This window comes from Pelobates fuscus, chromosome 4, assembly GCF_036172605.1.
Source record: "Pelobates fuscus isolate aPelFus1 chromosome 4, aPelFus1.pri, whole genome shotgun sequence".
Lineage (NCBI taxonomy): Eukaryota > Metazoa > Chordata > Amphibia > Anura > Pelobatidae > Pelobates > Pelobates fuscus.
The window spans coordinates 205152525-205176287 of NC_086320.1; the positions used below are offsets into that span (position 1 = coordinate 205152525).

The 23763-nt window shown below is 39.6% G+C and overlaps 1 protein-coding gene across 2 annotated transcripts in view; it reads right to left on the reverse strand.

Moving 5' to 3' along the window:
• ELP2 (elongator acetyltransferase complex subunit 2) overlaps window positions 1–23763 on the reverse strand; it is a 162159-nt gene that overhangs the window by 46453 nt on the left and 91943 nt on the right. For both annotated transcript variants that reach the window (XM_063451860.1, XM_063451861.1), the window contains exons 11-14: window positions 23015–23146; window positions 19282–19431; window positions 13006–13194; window positions 2078–2147 (exon numbers count right to left, since the gene is read on the reverse strand). In XM_063451860.1, coding sequence (XP_063307930.1) covers window positions 2078–2147; window positions 13006–13194; window positions 19282–19431; window positions 23015–23146 — 541 coding nt within the window. The remainder of the gene's footprint in view (window positions 1–2077; window positions 2148–13005; window positions 13195–19281; window positions 19432–23014; window positions 23147–23763) is intronic.

Sequence of the window (23763 nt, forward strand, 5' to 3'; positions counted from 1 at the left end):
GTGACAGTGTATGTTGGTATGTGTCTATGTATGTGACAGTGTGTGTCTCTATATTTATGTGAATGAGAGCATATCTATATATGAGATATGATCTGTGGATTTGTATGTGTGTATTAATGTGTATACATCACTGTACATATACAACAAACTGAAATAAGAAAAAATATTTTACATAGAAGCTTTGCATGAAAAAGAATATATACAAATGAGTTTACAGAGATGATCCTTACATTGTTTAAGAGGGCCTCATCAAGTCTATAGTTTCATCTGCACAGAGAGGAACAGGAAGACATTAGACACTAGGGACCCAGGCCTCCTCTACTCCCTCTGGTGCTCAAGACAGCAAGTACTGTGTGTATTTGACTAGGAGGGACAGTTGTTACTTATGTTGTGTAAGTATATGACTGAGTGTGTGTGTGTGTGTGTGTGTATCTGACCGATACAGTGTCCATATGGCTGTGTGAATGTGTGTGCATTATATTGTGTGTGGCTGTCTAGGTATACATGAGACTGTATGTGTGTAATTATGTATGTTGTGATTTACAATGCTGAGTCCTGTACTTCCTTGTTTTGTGTACCACGTATATATGGAGATATGGTCACCTCATTAGTTTGGAGAACCATATTTTTTTCCCTTTTTATATTATTCAAAAGAAATTGAATTCTGTGATTGTAGTGCAGTCACTTTTATTCGATATTGGGCAATTCTGATGTCACCAAGGGGGCGGGGCTGGAAACAAGGTGAGTTTTAATTGCTTTTAAGGGGGCTAAGGGGGGGAGCAAGCCACCTAAATGGAGGGTTTAGCACTATGGGGTCAGGTATACATGTTTGTGTTCCTGACCCTATAGTGTTCCTTTAATGAGAAGAGCATGCTAAGCAAAGTATTGTAAGAAGCTAAAACCTATTAAACTGATGACAAGTATGTTTAGGTTTACGAAGATACGTTTCTAAACAGAGAGCAAATGCATTTATAACAAAATAATAGTAAACAGACTTCCAGGTTTTTGTGGAACAATGACTTGTAAATTAGCATCACCTAGAAAAAAGTGTTGTGTGACCGTCAAGGGAGCAACATATCTTGTGTTTTTCCATGCCCTGATCTACATATATGAAAGAATGGTCATTAGACAAGACAATCCTGTATACTCGCCTTGTACTCTTTTTATGTAACAATAGAAGAAAAGTAATGTGAAGTTAATGACACATTAAATTACATTCATGTGAGAGGAAGTCAAACCTTCCTGGTTTGTGCATTAAAGCTCGTTACTAACAATATCGGTTGCTTAATGGTTATTTCACAACACGCTGATCTCATCCTTAGAATTTACACACTTTCAGTACGTTTTAAATCGCTTGACTTCTAGTCCTGCAAGAGGAAAACATGAACTAAATGTTTGCAGTGCATTGTGTAGGAGGTAACTTTCCATTTTGCTGTGCTACAAATATTATCTAGAACCAAACTAAAAAAAGAGAACACATTAAGTATCCAGTGTCCCATATACAATGCACAGACTCACACATAGGCCATGTTCTTCATTAAACATTAAAGTAGATTAACATCTTTGAACCTATATCTCCAAGTTGTGTCGATATTCCAAATGTAAATGTAGAAAGACAAACAAACCTATTTAATGAAAGCTATTTGTTTTCGTTTAGCGAGGCTCCCTCCTATAACAGAAGCTGTTTTAATGAGATAAATTGCATAATGGGATGTTAGATGTAGACTACATTAATAACATGGCTGTAATTGATGTATACTGCTCTGCAAATACTATTTCATTAAAATATAAAACTATTGTCCACAGGCAAAACTCACAATGCTAATGACACAGATGATGAGAATGAATTAAAAAAAAAAAATTATGTTTTTAACAGCACACAGGAGAGATTTAGTCCATCATTGTTACCATGTCCTATTATAAATAGAAGCTTCACAATTGCATCCTGTCCTTTAAATTATCACCATCTGCTAATAAAAATAAAATCTTGTCTGCAGCTTCGCTTGTTGTCTTGAAGAGATTGGCTTTCAAATGTACCACGCACACTTCCCCCTGCGGATGAAAACATCAATCTTACCTTGAAAGATTGCTTTATTCGACAAACCCAAAGCAGGCACTGTAGCTCCTTCTGGAAGGCTGGTGTCTCCCTGTAAAAGAAATAGGAAATCAATGCATGGGGAGAAAAAAAAAAACCCAAAACAAAAATATAAAAAAAGCCTTTTTATTCTCACTCTAAGAATTAAATGGTTATACAAGCATTCATTCTGCAACAAAAGCTGTACTGAAAATGAACTGTTACAATTCAAGAGAACCTATATGTAATGTTTACAGTATAGTTACCTGCGTTCTTTCCCAAATCCCTATGAATATTTAAAGGATCACTATAGGGTCAGGAACACAAACATGTATTCCTGACCCTATAGTGTTAAAACCCCCATCTAGCCCACCTGGGCCCCGCATGCCTCCATAAATATAGCAAAATCTTACTGTATTTATGCCTGAAGCTGTAACTCTGCATGCTGTTTGTCTCAGACAAACAAGCAGTCTGCTGACATCATCAGAAGTGGTAGCCTGATCCAATCACAGTGCTTCCCCATAGGATTGGCTGAGACTGACAAGGAGGCAGATCAGGGGCAGACCCAGCATGATTAAAACACAGCCCTGGCCAATCAGCATCTCCTCATAGAGATGAATTGAATCAATGAATATCTATGACGAAAGTTCAGTGTCTGCATGCAGAGGGAGGAGATACTGAATGTTTGGATGCATTTTAGGCAGACATCACCCAAGAAGGATCTCTAACAGCCATCTGAGGAGTGGCAAGTGAAGGTATCACTACAATAAGAGCACACAGAGAAGATAGAGAGTGAAAAGACCCTCTACCACTCTGTGGGACAGTAGTGCAGCGCTGTATAATAAAATAACTGGTGAGTTTATTTTATTATACAGCGCTGCACTACTGTCCCACAGAGTGGTAGAGGGTCTTTTCACTCTCTATCTTCTCTGTGTGCTCTTATTGTACTTTTCCAAAATAGTGGGTGATTTTTGGAGCACCCATAAAGTGTACAAGCTGCTATTACCGAAAAATCACTATACTAATAAGCGCCTATAACTCACACATTTGTTTCTTCTATATTCTGAAGGTATCACTAGGCTGTAATGTAAACATTGCTTTTTCTCTGAAAAGACAGTGTTTACAGCAAAAAGCCTGAAGGTAATGATTCTACTCACCAGAACAAATTCAATAAGCTGTAGTTGTTCTGGTGACTATAGTGTCCCATTAAACAAATGGAGGCGATTTAGTTACTCCAATGGCCACTAGAGGGAATGCCCACCTGCCACGTCAAAGCAAACCTCTTAGGTGGGTCCTACACTAACCACTCACCTTGCTTCCTTAAGCTTCTGGCAAAGATATCTCTAATGAGACAGAGAGGGGTATTTTTTTTATATACACCTCTACATGCTTATTAACCCTTATTAATAGGGAACATATGGGATGGGCGGCAGCATTGTAACATAGCTGTGTGATACAAAAGTGAATACGAACACACAAAAACAAGTCCTGCACTCAAACTCCCACTACTCATGTGCTGTTGCCCTTCCCATATGTTCCCTATTAAGGGTTAATAACTATGTAGGGGTGGATACAAATATCCCTCTCTGACTCATTAGAGATATATTTGCCAGAAGCTCAAGGAGGCAAGGTGAATGGCTACTGTAGGACCCACCTAAGAGGTTTGCCTTGGCATGGCATGTAGGCATTCCCTCTAATGGCCATTAGAGTAACTAAATAGACTCCATTTGTTTAAATATACATAGGGATTTGGGAAAGAGTGCAGATAACTTATTTTCTTTGTTTTTTACTGTATGTATCGGGGCTGGTGTGTACTATGGTCGTTGTTGCCGCCCATGAGTAGTGGGAGTTTGAGCGCAGGACTTGGTTTTGTCTATGTGTAATGTTATTGACCAAACAGAATGCAACCTTACTTTACACAGTGTATAAAGTATTCTGTGTTCATCAAAGAAAATGGTGGCCTTTAAAATTCCTATAACACTATAATGTGTAACGTCTGCTAAAACGCACTACACCATAGAGGCGTAGATCATAGACTATATCCATCTCCATTACTTGCCAGTAGGGCTGGTAGAGTTGCTTACTTTGCCTTTTTGGTTGAAAATCAATCTCTAAAGGGGATAATCAGCCCTTTGATAGGTCTTATCTGGGAAAAATAACTGTTAAAGGGAAACTATAGTGCTTAGAATACAAAGTTGTAATCCTAGCACTATAGTGCCCTCTAGCAACCCCTGCATGCCCCCCCCACCCCCCCTCCAACTCCTGCAGTCGACATAGGGTTAGAACCTTAGCTGATTCCACCTCTGCTCCTCCTCCGTTAACATCAGCCGGAGAGTGGTGGGCCTAATGCACGTGCTGTCAGGGCTCCGCGGGCGGCTGTGAGTGGAGGCTGCAATCCTCTCGCGGTCCCCTCTCCCCTTACCTGTCAGCGAGCGGCGTCCTCTCTTCTTGACACGCCGCTCGCGTCCTCCTCTCCTCCTCCCAGCGGCAGCATGTATAATGCTGCACGCTGGGAGTCGGCACAAATATCTGAACGCCGGGGTCACTCACGTGACCCGGCGTTAAAGCTACAGCACAATAATCACAGTGGGAGGTATAGATATCCCTCACGTGTGATTGTTAATTCTGATTGGAAGTTATCCAATCAGAATTAAGCACAGGATTTAAATACTTACCTTTCCTGTCTCTCTGTGCCCTGTTGTGGTCTTTGGTTACCTGTATTGCTGTTTGCTTGTGTTTCTCTCTGGTTACTGATTATTTGGCTTGTTTCTCCGACTCTCCTGTATTCTCCATCCCTTTGACCTCGGCTTTGTTTCACGTTCACCTGTTTTCTGGCTCCCCTTACTCGGCTTGTCTCCTGACTATTCTTGGTGTGCTTAACCCGGTCATTCTAAGGACCGGTACTGCACCTGTTCCTCTCTGTGACCTGTTCGCGTGTTAGGTTCCCAGAATCGTGACACATGCACAGCGAGCGCATTAGGACTTTCCCAAAGGAAAGCACAGAATCAATGTTTTCCTATGGGGTTTTAGCTGACGCTTGACCCAGAAGCACATCTAGTGTCTTCCTGGACGGCAGCCACTAACGGTGAAGTTAACCCTGCAAGGTAATTATTGCAGTTTCTCAAGGTTAAGGGGACAATGAGATAAACTGGTCTGGTTTATAATTTAATTTATCTTTTGAAAACTATTGGGGCAGCATACTCACACAAGATTACCTCAGTGGTGTATTTTGGATTTGTGCTGCCCTAGGCACAACTAAATTCGGGCCCCCCCAAAATCTAAATTTGCCCCCCCAATTCGTGTCAAGGCCACTTTTATGACGGACAGACACATGCACTGATATACACTCACTTACAGATACACAGTCATTGGCACACACTGTTTAACCAACACATACTTTCACTGACAAACACACACTGACACACCCACTCACTCACTGGCACACACTCTCAGATACACATAAAATGACACACACACTCCCAGGCACACCCATTCTCACTGAAAGACACACACACTTTCACTCACTCACAGACACACACTGACAGCTACACTCACTCACAGTAAGGTGGCAAATGCCTTGTTTGACTTGTGGTAAATACATCCCTGGATTACCTACAGTGCATATAACAGCTGGTCCATTTCAAGAATCTCTTTCTAACTACAGTATAATGTAATGTTTGTTAAACCCATGACATATGTGAAAACAAACAGTAAGAGAGATCTGTACTAAAGTATTTAACGATCAGCATTTTATTTTTGCTTCTATGAAATTGTCCAGTTTTTAAAAGCAAACCTACATAAGTAGGAGCCTCCTAACTACCTTCAAACGATCTATAATCAACCACTGAAATATAGCTTCTATATTACAAGTGTTGAGTGTTCATGGTGTAATGACTACTGTGTGCAAGGAAGAATGCTGTATTCTGAGAAACCATTGCCTGTACTACATTACAAGCTTGAAAGTGCTTTTTTAAAAAATAAAATAAAAATAAAAAATCTCTCATTGTTTTAATGCCTTTCTAGTGAACATTTTGTAAAAAAAAAACCAAAAAAAAAAACCACAGATGGTGTGGCTTGAAATCTGATCAATATAGACTTTCTGTTCTTTATTTGAAAATTTCTCATTCCGGCTCTGCAATATGTAGAGAAAAAATGGGGTTATCCCCATTATAACAGATGGTTTCTAAAATGTGCAGTGACTCAGATCATGCAGGAAAAAAAATATTTGGTACAGGTTAATGTAAAGTTTAAATCTTACCATGGATTCCCCCAGGTTTACTGCTACTTTCTAGTAAAATGGACAACTAATTAAACCACGAAAGTGTCTCAACTTTCTCTCATAAAACTTTTAATGCAAATAAGGATTATAAAATGTGTAAATAAAGTATATATGGAACCGTGGCACTTTTACTATCCAGCCTCAGCACATTCTCTCTACGTGTCTCCCTCACTAATTTACACTCTCATCCCAAATAAAGGAATTCCAACAAAATCAATAAGTGCTTTTCACATAATCTATCTTTATGAAAAGCTCAAAAATGACAGAGCCGCCTTAACCCCTCTCCCCATCTCTCAATTAGAATTAGCATATTTAACGTGCCAACACATTTTGCAGTTAGACAATGAAGATATATAGTGAGAAGTCAATGGCAAACAAAATATGTTGCCAGGAACACAGTGTGAAAATGGTCCTATTTAAACAAACTTACATTCTATTAAAACAAGTGTTCCTTTAACTTGATTGAGGAATGCAAGTGGGAGTGAGAATGGTGAGGTAGTCAAATGCAACATTTTAGCAGGGCTGCATATGCAGATCCTGATAGATGGGTCTTGGATAGGGACTATGGTCTCTTACGATGCAACATTTAGCAATGTTCTTGATTTGGTGAACATGTAAAAGAAGCACTCCAAGCACCATAACACCAGTAATATGACAATATAAAGGATTAACCCATTGTTAGCAGCATAGAGGATGTTCTATATTTAGTGAAGACCCCATTCAAGATATGCAGCACCAGAAAAAAAAAGGCTACAACCCCAAATTGATTTGGCTATGGGTTCGCCTAATTTATGTGACTACTTAGGGGGGAGGGACTGACACTACACACTTACACTACGGCCTTTACACTTTCGGCCCGTGCACACGAGGAGGTGGAGCGGTTTGCCAGCACCGAATGGAAAGTTCATGCATTTCCTTTTCAGGTTGCATGGCCGTGTGGAGTATTCGGTCTACACATACCTGAGAAATTGAGCAGCGCAGCTGACAAGGGGAGTAACATAGGCACCTGGAGCAGGTAAGTTACAGTTAGTAACTGGGTTAATGTAAATTAGTGCAGAGTTGCAGAATGGGTTCTTAGTTTTGATTTTCTTTGTGACACCCAGAGCCGGCACTACCATAAGGCGAATAAGGCATTCGTCTGGGGTGCCGACCTGCAGGGGGCGCCCACTGGGAGGTTTCCTAGTTGGCTGCCCTGCTGCTGTCTTGGCTGGGGTGCAGAGCGAGCGGCTGCTTAGCCACCCCTAAGCGCAGCCACTCACCTGCTGGGCTCCCTCTGCAGAGCACTCTGCTTCCAGTAGGCAGGGGAAACCGGGACATGACCTAGTATCCCGCCTGTCCCCTGCCTGTGAACATCGGAAGCTTTCGGAGGGGAACAGGAAGTAGCCTGTGCACGGCTCTCCTGCTCCCCCAGCAGAAAGAAGAACAACTTCCTGCAGCCTGGACCTTTTCTCCTCGTCACAGCACCTAGGTAGGCTAAGGGGGATTGTTTATTGTATGAATTTTGTAAATTGGTATATGTGTGTGCTAAATTGCTTTATTTCTGTGTGTAAAGTGTGATGTTTTGTAAAGTTGTGTGAGTTTGTATTTGAGCGACAGTGTGTGTGTGCTAGTGAGAGTTTGCAAGTGACACTGTGTGTGTAGGTAGTGATAGTGTGTGTGTGTACAGCTAACAATTAAGTCAAAATTTTGTTGTTGAAGTTGTAACCAATAGTTGTGATGGTATTTGTGCTTGGAGTGTCCCTTTAATTAAGAACTGCGGCTTTCAGTCTTAATAAAAAAAAAAAAATTATATATATATATATATATATATATATATATATATATATATATATATATAAAGTTTATTTATTAAAGTTTCTTTCTAGTGTAAAGTATCTAGTAATAATAATGAAGGGGGAAAAGCTTTTTACATTGGAGAAAAAGTTAATACATTTTTTCGATTTTGTTTTGAATATTTTTTTTGGTAAACATATGAGTGATAAAAGCATTTACTTGACACCACTCTGCCATTTTATTATTCAAGGGCCCTTAATATTTAGTGAGAGCACAGTTCGGTCTTCGTGGCTTGATATACTTCGGAAATTTGAGATAAGTTGATTGGCAGCCTTAGCAGTAAGGGTGCATTGTATGACAGTATTTTCTAAATAGAATTAATCTAATATACATTGGATTAGTCTATCCTTCAAATATTCATTCATGTGGAGATTGGAAACATTATACGGTGCATCTCATTGACCTCATCCTATGACATCAGCTTTTCAATTGTTACATCCTGAAAACCATATTCAATTTGCACAGAACTTAATCTAAATAAATGAAAATCATTCAGCCAAGTAAATGCAGCAGATGTGACTTGAGGGTCAAATAGAAGTTATATATGCAGGAACAGTGAAGGTTACATTTCATTCATTTTACAAAGTGACCAAAGTAGAAAAACCACAGTCAATCAGAAAATTGTTTTCTACAAAAAAAATATTTCTTACCTATAGCTACAGAATGCTTGACACAAAACAGTGGAGGTATCTTTTAAATTCAATTCTCTATCACACTAAAACCATTCATTTTCTTGCTCTCTGACAAAAGCTTTACACAGATTTAAAAAGACACTCTTGCACACTCATGTGACAGAAATCAAACTGCATAATTTATCAATTTAGAAATTGCATATAGCAGAACATTAGCATGTCACTTTAATGAATGGCCGACAGTGCTTTCACCCTCAGGATAAATGAGGAGAGATGCATATATTAAGATCTGCCTCTACACATATTATCAATCTTGTGTATGAAGATCTGTTATTTATTTATGATATAAGGGAATGTTAATATGGCCATGGTAATTAAAGAGTAAATGCACCAAAAAGTTTAGCACCTTGGGGAAATGTACTAAGCTATAACTGCCGATGAGGTAGAAGCTACAGAATGCCTTAAATGTAGTTGTTCTGGTGAGTATAATCACTGTATGCATTTCATGCATTTTCAGAGAAAAGGCAGTGTTTACATTGGCCCTAGGGACATCTCCAAGTGGCCACTGGAGGGGCTCCCTGGCTCAGTGCTGCACAGTAGGCAGCAATGCCGTTCAGTGTCCCCACACTCTGCATAGAGATGCACTGATTCAATGCATCTCTATGAGGAGGTGCTGATCGGACAAAACAGCGGTTGGCCCCACCCCATTGACGATTTTAGCCAATCCATTGTTATCCCCATGGGAAAGCATTGGATTGGCTAAAAATCACCAATTGTGATGATGTCACCAAGGAGGCGAGCCGAGCACCGGCAGACCAATGCGGTGCTGTAAATAAGGTGGGTTTTATTAAATTTTAAGGGGGCTAAGTGGGGGTAAAGCCACCTAAATAGTGGGTTTTGCACTTAAGGGTCAGGAATACATGTTTATGTCCCTGACCCTATAGTGTTCCTTTAAGAAATCCCCTGGCACTCACATGGTTAAAATACTATGTAAACATCTAGGGCCAGGACGCATGTGTGGAATGTTGGGAACGCCCACTACTAGTTCATATATGTAAGAGATAAGTAGTAGCCTAATACTTGGATATAATCATTGTAATATTTGTGTCATTTTAAAGTTTCTGTATACATATGGAACACATCATTTATGGTATATATTCTTTGTTCACTCGTGGCTCAGAACATCGTGTTTCGGATAAAGGTGCTGGGACTTTTCAGCCGAAAAATAATAAACAGTATTTTATTCTTCCAACAACCTGTGTCTGGAGGGTCCTTGTATCATCTGAGCCCCAAGAAATCTCACTATACCGACACTAACCATTTTGGATCTAGGGTAGCAGATGTTGCTGTAGTAGAGGAAATGCGTCTGCCTCCAGGTCTATACACCTTAAAGGAACACTATAGGGTGGAAATTAAGTTCTTCATGCTTCCCTGAGCTAACAGAAGTCCCCACCTGTATACTTTAAATAAGAGCTTAGATCACCATGGTGGAAGTGCACATGCACAGAGGGAGAGCTACAGAGGATTCTCAATTTCTGGTTATTTCCCTGTGAAAAGACAAAATCTCTTCCGGGGAAAAAGGGTATGGATTGAAATGATGCAGTTTGAAAGAGGCTACTCTTGAAAACGGTTTTAAGATATACACCCCATAAATACATGCATGAAAATGATATATATACATTAGACAGTGATTTCTAATTTGTATTGCCCATTTTGGCAGTTTCTTTAAACAATAAGTTTTGGATACACCTGGATTCTATCAATGGATGCTGACGTAAGCAGCAAAAAGTTATTAGCTCAGTGATACCAACAGCCAACACTTGAGTTTATCGCCTCCAGTTGTCAGTAATTGTATTGCTTAAAGGCTACATGTCAGTAGTAGAGTAGGTGAAATGTACTACCGAACCATAAAAAAGGTAAATGCAGCAAAGAAATTGATATTACTATGTAGTTTAATGCAGTTGCCTTATGCGACGTGCCCATTTTAATTACAAAACATAGAATATATAGGTTTATGTAGAAATAGGTTACAAAGCCAAAATAATTATCTTTGATTTCATGGTAACATTTAAATTCAGTTTATTTTTTTAAATATATAAAGAAAATAAAACATATGGATTGAGGACAGCAAGTAAACTTCTCTAGCTACAGGCCGTGAAATAGGAATCAGATATATATGTCAAGTGTCTAGCGACATTTAGCCGATCCTGTGCAGAAGTACACTGCATTGTGACCCTTAAGCATTATTGAGGTTCAATCTTCCCTTATGCTTATCATATGAATGAAAAACAGCTGTCAACTAGAATTTGTAATGTAGAGCAGAAATCTGCAGACATTTCCTAAAGGATATCACTTACAGGAACAAAAGAGATCAAGAAGAAACCTAAATACTTTCTAAAAAGCAAGTTAAAGCGGCACTGTCATGGCCGTATCCCGTTTTTTTAACCCCCCCTCCCAACTCCACTACATCTAACTGACACCCTAGTCACCCCCAAATGACCCTAAGACCCCCATATTACCTATTTTTTATTCTTTATTTTCTGCCCCGATCTATATTCAGGGCGCCGCCATCTTTGTGTGGGTAGAGGAAGTCCCTGTGGGACACGTCATCTGCCCTCACTAGATAGCGCTGAGTGCTCTGTGTCATTTTACACAGTGTGGGAAAGTTCTTTGGAATTTTCCCACGCTGTGTAATTTGACTCATAACACTCTGATTGGTAGGCTTGGAATCTAACCAGAGTGTTCTTAGCATAATTGCAGGGCGGAGCAAGGCTTTATAAGCCTTCCCCCGCCCTGCAGAGCTCAGTCTGCGCGGAGCCCTCCATGGGTGAAGATGGAAATTTTTGTTTTGCGCTCAGGTTTTTTCTTTTTCGCGCTTGGGTTTTTTCATTGTAATTTATGGCCCCCACCCACCGCGCAGGGGTGGGTGGGAGGGGGGGGGGGGAGACAGGATGCCCTCCCCCATTGTAATTTATGGCCCCCACCCACCGCGCAGGGGTGGGGGCCAGACAGTAGGTTTAAAATTTAGCAGGTGCTTATGTACCTCCTGAATAGGAAGTGTCCCATGCAGCAGGAACATGGGCAAATTATCTTTTTACATTTTATTTTCTTAGTTATGAATATATTTGAAATGCATTATCTGTTGCATGGATAAAAAAAAAAAAAAATGGGGGATATATCAAGCCTATGGAACACGTAAAAGCTAAGATCCAATGATTCATTCCAGGCAAAGGTATCTAAATCTTGCCTTGATTTTATACCAAACAACACTATTTTCTGGTTGTCCTTAAAGGACCACTCTAGGCACCCAGACCACTTCAGCTTAATGAAGTGGTCTGGGTGCCTGTTCCCTCTAGGATTAACCCTTTTTTTTTTATAAACATAGCAGTTTCAGAGAAACTGCTATGTTTATACTGAGGGTTAATCCAGCCTCCACAGCCTCTAGTGGCTGTATCATTGACAGCCGCTAGAGGCGCTTGCGTGCTTCTCACTGTGAAAATCACAGTGAGAATCACATGCGACCGGCTGAATGCACGCGCGAGGACAGTCGGGGTCCCTGGTGCTGGAAGAGGAGTAATTGACAATATAGCAGGACAGGTCTGGATCCCAAGTGAGGGACCAGTCACTTCTTACAATATTGTCTCTCAAAAATAGTGTCATAATAAATCAGTTCATAAATACGAGGTCTTATTTCAAGTTTAACAAATACCATCCCCTTTTTTCTAACATTTCTCCAACGTAAAGCAACATGACATAGACGTTGGTTCCCAAAATCTTGCAATATAAAAAAAGTTTAAATAATTGTTATACATGGCATAAGGCTGTAAACGTCATGCCACATATAGTATGTGTGACAAAAGTTAGTACAACCCAATAGTGGGATCAGGGTTGAATTAGCCTTTATATATTACTGCCAATATTAAATTAGTAGTCTACAGTGTTTCAAACACAAACATGATAACATCTTATAGCGCCTTAATGATTTAATGCAAGCACTGGCTGGCAAATTATTGTAGGTGTGAAGACTCTAATCCAAACCATCTATGGTTGTGAGTCAATTGGTAAGGCATTTGAATAAAATGGATCAAAAATGTAAGAAGTTATTCAAGGATTTAAACAACAGATATTCCTAGTACTAATCTTCATAGCATGTGGATAAGAAGTGGATGAAAATCTAGGTTACTTACGTGGAAAAGTAGCTTCTCCATTGGAACACCAGAAATATTACTGAAGTTTTCAATAAAGATTCTCGGGGCAGCAAACACTCTGAGAACTTTTTCATCAGCTCCGGAAACAAACTGAAATCTTCCTATCATGGCAATACATTGCATATCATATCCATGAATTTGAGGTCTTGCAATTTCATGCCATGTCACCTGAGAACACATAAGAAACACTGTTAGCGCAGGACCTATGGAAATGATTCTTCTCCACCATTGGTTTTAGTAAAGTTGACAAATCCGGGAATCCAGGTCACCATAATGACAAAAAATAAAATCATTACATTGTTTTCCTTATAGCCAAGAGAGATCAAAGCAGCTCCCCTGACTGGGTGCTCTAACACCGCATCTCTTCTGCCACTGCTGCTCACCATTTTGGCAATGAGTAGGCACTGGATTGGGAGGTCCACAGCATTGTCTGACATGGTGAGTGAACGATCTCTCAGAGATGCAATAGAGACAAGCTTTACTTTCTAACCTGGTACTTTTGCTCACTATCTAAAGAGAAATGACAATACATCCTTCCCAGCTAGAGGATGAAGGCGTCACCATAGTATGGTCCATAAAATTGCAAATGCTGTATGGAATGTTTATAACTTTTACAGCCTTAACACCATTAAATAAAATATTCTTTGTTATGATGGAATTACGCACTCAGTCTTTGGATTCTTAGAGGATTAATAAAGAAAATATGCCATATGGAGAAACAGGTCCTTAAAGCTTTCAAAGGGAAAGTGAAAATCTCTGAAGTTACTTGAATTATAGAATCAATTAAAAGAAGGCTGCCAATAGGACAGGTATCAAAGCATAAGATTAATGGGTGAAAGTCCTCAAGTTACAATCAAGCTATGAAGGATAAAATCAATAAATCATTCACTTTAATATATAATGCACAGTTTAAGAGAACAGCGAAAAACAGAACATGCTTTGATGTGCAGTAATATCCCACTGACACAGTAGGGATTAAGTATAAAGAAACATTCTGGAGCAGTGTTCTAAAAGTGGAGCAATCACCATGGAAACTAATCATCTAATTGTTCCTGTATTAGAACTTTGCCCTAGAATACCTCTTTAGACTTACCATCAATGTGAACTGACATTTAGAGATATATGCTTGCTCTTTATTTTAACTTGAGAACATAGGTTTGGGTTCAAAAGTCATGTCACAAGATGAAAGTTAATTAGCTGAATATGATTTTTAAATCATCAGTTCCGATTCTTTCGAGCTGTTCTAGCCCTATTATTCCTGGCTCCGTCTGCAGCACTGGGGGCTGGACTTATTCTATGGTCATTGCTGTGCTTCACCTGAGACTGATCATTCATCTGCTGGGTATATAAACTGCCCCTCCCTGAGAACATGTTCAAGTTTTTGATTCTGGTGTATGTGTTCAGTTCCTGTTTTCAAGTCTCCTGAATTTGTACTCCATATTGACCCCGGCTTCTGACTTTGTTTATCCTGACCTCTGGCATCCCTTGACTTTGGCTATCCCTAGACTATCCTGCTGTTTGTGACCTTGTCAGTACCGCTCTGGAATACCTTTCCTGCACAGCCCTTGTGCATAGATTTACAGTCCAGGTGGCTTCTTACCTGGTCACCTTGGACTGTGTCTATCTGCAAGGGTGAGCAAACATATCTACGCTAGAAACTCCAATCTCAGGTAAGATCCCTGACAGTAAGGACTGCATCTCACCTGATGCTTTGTCAGCAACAGAGATTGTAAGAGCATTATGGGCGATATGGAGAGCAAAAAGCAGGGCACAAGAGTGTACTGAGAATGGACAGCAGCTAAAATAGCCTGCCCTTCGGTGGATCCCAGCTCAGTTCTCAAGCTGGTTTTAGCTCATCTTGTGCCATTACAGAGGGAACATATCTGAAGCAAACCAGACTGGTCCCACCCAAAAGGGCAATAGCCAATATGCCAGCAAGTTCTAAAACCAGCTTGAGATCTGAGCGGGGACCCACCAAAGGACACTTCCAGGCTATTTCAGATGCTATCCGTTCTCAGTACACTCTTGCACCTTGTTTTTTTGCTCTCCATAAGTTTAAAGGGTAATCCAGACGTGGACCCCTTGCTCACGGTGCCTAGAGAGATATCAGCTATGCCTCACTGATGATGCCTAACAAGGTTGAAACGATCATCTGGAGTTGCTGTGTTGAGGAGAGTTCCCCAGCGCCGAGGGAGCCCGGCGCTGGAGAAAGGTAAGTGTTTAACTCCTTTAGCCCCCTTGAGCCCAGCGGGAGTGGGTGTCTGAGGGTGGGGGAGACCTAAAGACCCTATAGTGCCAGGAAACCGAGTTTGTTTTCCTGGAACTATAGTGGTTCTTTTTTAATTTATTTATTTTACATGTTTTGCAGTAAAATGCTCTTTCATGAAGCTAGTGGATGTCATATATATATATATATATATATATATATATATATATATATATATATATATATATATATAAAAATCATACTTATTGATAATGCACAACAAGCTACAACAATTTAGACAATTCCTTAGATGTCCTTTTAAAGAAAAAAAAAAATGAAATAAAATCATGGCACTGAAGAAAAAAAAAAGGGAGTAAGTTCTACTGAGCTTTGTTTCCTAGCAACAAACTGAGCTCTATCAGTGCTATGGAAAAAAAAGCCACACACACAACTTTTATTCAACATGTCCTCAAAGGGACACTTTAAACACCATAGCCACAATACCATATTTTAGTAGTTAAGAGCAAGTATTGTTCCAGTTTGTGTAAAAAGCTAGAGCCCAGCACCAACTGCCAATAAAATAAACCTCTCATTTCAGATTTTCTGTATAAAATAGTTTGTAGTTTGCGATATAAAAAAAAAAATACATATTTTGGGAGGAGTTGAAATGAAACATCTGCATTGTTTTTGCAGTGGCACCAAGTCTTAGCTGCAGACCTTCCAGGTTTCATCAGTACATCAAGATTGCTTGCACCATAACTACCACATTAGGTTGTAATAGCAGCCAGAATATACAGTTGCAAGAAAAAGTATGTGAACCCTTTGGAATGATATGGATTTCTGCACAAATTGGTCATATAATGTGATCTGATCATCATCTAAGTCACAACAATAGACAATCACAGTCTGCTTAAACTAATAACACACAAAGAATGAAATGTTGCCATGTTTTTATTGAACACACCATGTAAACATTCACAGTACAGGTGGAAAAAGCATGTGAACCCCTAGACTAATGACATCTCCAAGAGCTAATTGGAGTGAGATGTCAGCCAACTGGAGTCCAATAAATGAGATGAGATTGGAGGTGTTGGTTACAGCTGCCCTGCCCTATAAAAAACACACACCAGTTCTGGGTTTGCTTTTTACAAGAAGCATTGCCTGATGTGAATGATGCCTCGCACAAAAGAGCTCTCCGAAGACCTACGATTAAGAATTGTTGACTTGCATAAAGCTGGAAAGGGTTATAAAAGTATCTCCAAAAGCCTTGGTGTTCATCAGTCCACGGTAAGACAAATTGTCTATAAATGGAGAAAGTTCAGCACTGCTGCTACTCTCCCTAGGAGTGTCCGTCCTGTAAAGATGACTGCAAGAGCACAGTGCAGACTGCTCAATGAGGTGAAGAAGAATCCTAGAGTGTCAGCTAAAGACTTACAAAAGTCACTGGCAAATGCTAACATCCCTGTTAGCGAATCTACAATACGTAAAACACTCAGCAAGATTGGATTTCATGGGAGGATACCACAGAGGAAGCCACTGCTGTCTAAACAAAACATTGCTGCACATTTACAGTTTGCACAAGAGCACCTGGATGTTCCACAGCAGTACTGGCAAAATATTCTGTGGACAGATGAAACCAAAGTTGAGTTGTTTGGAAGAAACACAAAACACTATGTGTGGCGAAAAAGAGGCACAGCACACCAACATCAAAACCTCATCCCAACTGTGAAGTATGGTGGTGGGAGCATCATGGTTTGGGGCTGCTTTGCTGCGTCAGGGCCTGGACGGATTGCTATCATCGAAGGAAAAATTAATTCCCAAGTTTATCAAGACATTTTGCAGGAGAACTTAAGGCCATCTGTCTACCAGCTGAAGCACAACAGAAGATGGGTGTTGCAACAGGACAATGACCCAAAGCATAGAAGTAAATCAACAACAGAATGGCTTAAACAGAAGAAAATACGCCTTCTGAAGTGGCCCAGTCAGAGTCCTGACCTCAACCCGATTGAGATGCTGTGGCATGACCTCAAGAAAGCGATTGACACCAGACATCCCAAGAATATTGCTGAACTGAAACAGTTCTGTAAAGAGGAATGGTCAAAAATTACTCCTGACTGTTGTGCACGTTTTATCTGCAACTACAGGAAACGTTTGGTTGAAGTTATTGCTGCCAAAGGAGGTTCAACCAGTTATTAAATCCAAGGGTTCACATACTTTTTCCACCTGCACTGTGAATGTTTACATGGTGTGTTCAATAAAAACATGGCAACATTTCATTCTTTGTGTGTTATTAGTTTAAGCAGACTGTGATTGTCTATTGTTGTGACTTAGATGATGGTCAGATCACATTTAATGACCAATTTGTGCAGAAATCCATATAATTCCAAAGGGTTCACATACTTTTCTTGCAACTGTAAGTGATAGAAAAATCATTTTGCCAAACCATCCAAAAGTGATTTGACAAAAACTGGGAGGATTGTACATCGTTTGCTTGTACCATAATCAATACTGTAAGCTGTGGAGAGTTTAAAGGGACACTGTTACTAAAACATTTCATATCTTTGAATTGGTCATAGTTCCTGGAGTCCCCTGGCACTGTCACTCCAATCAGTGTTAAACTTTAGAGCGGTTTAACACTAAGGCCAAATAAAAATCCATAATACCTGTCGAACTTATAAAATAAAAACCTGAGCCCCCTCAAAAAAAAAAAAAAAAAATCCTGACGCAAATAAATAAAATATCTATCTTCTCCCGGTGAGGGCACCACGCAGACCGAGCTCCGCAGGGTGGGGAAAGGCTTCCCCTCTGATGAGTTGTGGGCAAAACACGCGCGCCAGGGGCACTCGGGGACCTAGAGCCGTTAGACATTTATTCATTTGAATCCTTAGACTATACTAAGTTTGGGTCCCGAGCATTTTTTTACCTGTCATTGCCTTCTTTACACAATTTGGGCTTTATTTCTATATAATTTTAGCCATCTCGCTACTCTCGTTATTTGCTTATAACAGTAAGCCCTTTTATTGTCCCCACAGCAATCACGGGTGTTTTTTTCTATCCACAGAGGCAGCATTACAGTACCTCTTAAAGCTGACAACTTCATTTTTGTGCTGTGAAACATTCTATTTTATAATACCCTTATTCGATACAACTATAGAAGGGAAGTCAGTATCTATTTAGCGGTTACAGAATTGTTACATTGCATTGGTTTAACAGACTGGTTACAATGCAATATTGAGACTCAGCAATAGCTATTTAATTTGACCACTGTGGATTGCAAAACTATGTTTTGCACATTTATTTGGGAATAGGTTTCTGAAAACTTCTGAACAGAACCTCCCAGGTTTGTAAATATTTAACCTCTTATCAACTATCAAATAGATAGCATCTGTACATTGGTATATCACCACATTGATGAATATTAGTTTATATATATTTGAGAAATCCGATATTTTATCCTTGTCAACTTACAAATTTTTAATAGAATCATTAAAAGTTATATTTTATTGATAGGACACTCATCTCTTGTTTGTTTATCGCTTTTGTTAATGGGTTAACCCCTTTAAGAGTGTTCCTTTAGCTTCCCCTCTCTCCTTTTTTTGTTCTTACTCAAAATAACACTTCATTTTTTATTTAAAAAAATTGTTAGGAAAAGAGTTGTGGAGTTGAAAACAGAATAACAACATTACTCAGCAGACAACTATTTTCCTTTAATTGTTTGACTGTTACCTGTACGATGTCTCAAAAGCGACATTGCAGGGACACTCCAGACCAATAAAGCACTCTAGCTTGCTTAAATGCTTTATGTGTGTGAAGAATGTGTCCTCTTTTTTTCCATTTTACAAAGTGTAAATTTCTATCCACAATGCCCCCTTCTGGTACGGGAATGGACACCCTTTGAGTTCCTATGCTTGGAACCTTTTCCCCTAGATCTTGAACGCTCTGTTAAAGCGTTGATGATGTAAATATTTCTGTTAAAATGTTGAAGTCCTGCCATTATGATGGGTCCATTTAGAGAATTACCGTAGGTTTTCCTATCAGTTGGTATTTACCTGTGATTGGCCCTTTTTCTTCCATGGACCAAACAGCCTTGTTGTTTGATCAGATCCTACTGTGATAACAAAGTTTCCATCGGGATCCCATCTCAGTCCCTGCACACTGTTAAAATGCCCAGAGATAACGACCACGGGCATCCATTCATCCTATTAATAAAAGACAAGAAAATTGTAGATCGAAGGCCAAAACGATTTGGGCTAAATGTAGCATGAAAAACCATGTGGTATGTGCATAACTTGTTACTGAATTTCATCTAGGGCAATAAAACTATGATTCTACAAAAAAGAAGATGGTCAACCCAAGCAGCAAGCAGAAACCTGCAGTGAAAGGAGGCATAAGAGCCTTGTGTGTATTGGATGTGTTTTAAAAAGAGCTAGACCTATCTGTCATGGTTCTCACTGTGACATCGAGACTGCCAGACGAGGTCGCCCCAGAAGTGCCCGATGGGGGATTTGAACCTGGGTACTCTGCAGTGCTGGAGCTGCTGTTTTTGCCTCTGAGCCACCATACAGCTCAGGAAATATCCAGAAGTCTACTCTTGCCTTGTATTCAGCACTGGGGGGCTGGACGTTATCAGAGACTGCTCCTGTCACTCATGGTTCACCTGTGGCTGATCACTGATTAACCAGGTATAAGACACTGCCTCTCCCTGAGGGCAGTGTCAGTTCATTGACTCTGGTTCAAGTATTGCTGTTTTATGTTCCAGTGTTCTCCTGTTGATGCCTGACCTTGGCTTGTTATTTTGTGTACCCTGACTTCTGGCATCCTCTGACCTCGGCTCTCTACTGGTTTATCCTGATTTCTGGCACCCACTGACCTTTCGCTTACTAACGACGATTCTCCTGTTTATGTCCGTATCTGCACTGCAACTTGGAGCATCATCCTGCACAGCCCCCGTGCACTGACTCACAGGCCAGGTGAATTCTTACCTGACCACCTTGGTCTGTGTTTACTTGCAAGGGTGAGCACATATATCTGTGCTACAGAGTCCAACTCAGGTAAGCCCTGACACTATCCTATCAACCTCAATGTTTTCTTTAGTAGTTTTACAATTTCCTGTCGTGAGAGAAAAACATCAGGATTGAGCTATGGTTCAAAGGATTATCATATTTTTATTTTACATTGCCACAGGCATCATTTTGATTTAATAAACATTATAAAATTGTTAAAGGTCATTTTCAGCAGGAAAATACAAACAATGTTCTAATGAACCTAACATAATGAGCAGTCGGTGTTGCTAATAATCAGCAGCAAAAGAAGCAAAGTACTGGCTATTTACTTTTCATATAGGAGATGTAGAATTTTGTTCGGAATGATACGGAGTGCAATGTGTGCAGCTTAGATTACACTGAGGGCACACCAATCAAGTTACTAATGGTTAGCTAAGCTACCAGAGAACCCTTGTCATACCATGAAAAATGAAAATGTTTACCGCAAAAATCACCTCTGGACTTTGCAATTAGGGAGAATGGATACACATTGCACTTGCACCCATTAGTATATTAGTTCATCGTTTTAAGCAAATTACGTGGTAATCAGTTTAAAGTGACCTGCAATTTCAAAAACTAGGAGATGTAAACTCACCCTTTTGCCTGCATTTAAGCTTTTTATTTATTTTTTATCATATGCAAGCAGCATGGCAGAAAGGTGCAAGGCATACTTAATGAAATGAACGGATGCTGTGCTGTATATCAGCACCATGTCGCCTTGACAGCAGGCGCTTCTTAAGTTTTTATAAATAAAATAAAGAATTGCCAGTTGGACTTCTGCTACAATCAACTCTAATGTGCTACAATTGTGATTGCCATCTGCCCTGCTCTGATTAGCATAGCATTCCCACAAAAGGGAGATCATCTTAGTATAAAATAAATCACTATTGAGAGTAGATGCTGAAATGCATCTGTCTTATGTCTTGTGGTTTTAATTACTAATTATAAAGTGCTCTGGAAGCGATTTTGCAATGTCATAACTCAGACTAACAAATATTAAATATATGTATAGTTATAATGGCCCTAAAACCTAAATTAATTTTACCACTGTTCACACCTGGAGTGTATTTTAATGTAATCTGAGCCCACACAAATTACACAGATTGCACATACACTGCAAGTATTTGCATTCCTGAGACTGAACGGACAGTCTATTTGCCACAGAAACACTACATTAAACTATGAGCATCACTCAAAAGAAGTTAACACAACCTATTATATGTAGCTGAATTTAAGTCACTTAAAGAGGCTCTCTAAGCAGTATTATAGCGTTGGCTTCATGAAGTGGTTTTTGTGTACAGGTCATATCCCTGCAGTTTCTTTGCCATTTGGAAATTAAATAACTTTTCTTATGCAGCCCTAGCCACATATAAAATGCCATATTGGTCTAGAACCTAAAATAAATATTGGCAGATAATGTTAACCCTATCCCTCACCACAACGCCATACCAGCCCTACTCCTAGGCTTACACCAACTCCAATCATGCACCTACCCTAACCTTACTCCTACACTATATCTAACCCCAAAAAAGCATTAACCTCAATCCTTCACCTAACATTAACTTTGACCCTTTGTTAACGGCATACCCTCTGCTGATATCAGCAAAGGAAAATCCCAGCTACAAAAACCTAAAGCTGCAGTCTGTGACCGCTATCTAATGGCCGTCTGCAGCATGACCAGGAAATCTCCCTCTCTTGCTGTTGCCCGGTATGCGGTTTCTGCCAATCACAAAGTGATTTGTGCTTGGCAGGTGGCAAAGCCCAGCATTTATCACAATCGGCAGTTGCATGCAGGGAGACCCTGGTTTCCCTCACTTTGAGCGGTGCATACAGCTTATCTGTTAGCCTGGCTACACTAAATACATCCCTTGGTGACAGATGGGAGCCAGAGGTATCCCTGGTGTGAACAGGGATTTAACCCTGCCATGTCATCCTACCTATATCAAAGCCGATTCTGTGGAGGATACCTGTAGAACAGAAAAGGTTCAGGCACTACAAAGGCTTGACAAAGGCCCACTTTTGGGTCAAAACATTGCAGTGTTCACTTGGTTCCAATAAATGTGCCTGAAGCATTTGGAGTGCCCGGACATTTTCTTTTCTATAGATATCTACACTTTGTTGGGATGGTATTGGCCCATGGACTGGTTGAGCACCATTTTTCTTATGTGGATGGAGTGCAGTTCCTACTGTTGTACTGTAAGATTCTGTGGAGGTTGGCATGAAATTAAGGTGTTCGTGTTCAATTAAAGTAGGAGAAACAAACTTCAGAAGTAAAACACACTGTGCTTTAAGATCCGACTGAAAATGAAACCATTTGTTTATAGAAACTGTGTGAGACATCGCCAGGATGTGTCCAGTAAACAGAACAAAATAAGTGATTTAACTTCTAAATGGCAGAGAATTAAGCAGTGAGACTACAGTGACATGATCTATACAGCAAAACAACTTAATTAACCTAAACTTGTTTTGGTCCCTTTGATTAATGGTAGAATTTCCAGAAACACGATGGTTACCCTGTAAAGTTTTGCATTCGGTAAAATCATGTGTAGTTAGAGCGTTTTATCATGAAAATCTACCGCATCATAGTTAAAATAAACTCTGTATATTGCCCAGTAGTATCCACCTCTAATGGTACATTAAATAAAAAAACAAAACAAATAAATTTAATATTCTTGCAAGAATGAGCTTGTCATTACAGTTGCTATTTATGCAGTGTCATCATTCTTTCAAAGCTTCTTACCTGTTTAGCGGAGTTTTGCTTCCACATGTGTAGTGCTCCGTGAAATGCATGAGCAAGAATCATAGAATTATCAGGGCTGAACTGGCAACCGAAAAATCCAAGTGTGTTCCCTCCTACTTCTCCAACACGGACCTTTATTTTACAGAAAACATTAATAAAATAAATATTAAATAGCATTGCTAAATTGTAAAAATAAAAAAAAATAAAGCATTATTTTGCATGATCAGTCATCTGCCCTTTTCTTTTTAATCTTATTTTAGCACTTGCACCGCATTATTGTATTCCTTGATTTTTCTCCTAGTGTCTGCATGCTTACTGATCTAGTATGCTTAATTTTTACTCTTCTTTTAACTACTTATATGTGCAGTTGGCCATTATAGTAGAACACATACAGCAAAATTACTACTCTTAATTTAAAAGTAGAATTGAATTTTAATATAGTTATAAAGCCCTTTGTCTAAGAAAGGAATGCAGCATTTTCCCTTATTAAGCACACAAGGGACCTACATTTCTTTTCAAACTGTTGGTGATGTTTTAGGAGAAACTACCGTATATATAATCGAGTATAAGCCGACCCGAATATAAGCCGAGGCCCCTAATTTTACCCAAAAAAACTGGGGAAATTTATTGACTCGAGTATAAGACTAGGGTGGGAAATGCAGCAGCTACTGGTAAATTTCTAAATAAAATTAGATCCTAAAAAAATTATATTAATTGAATATTTATTTACAGCGTGTGTATATAATGGA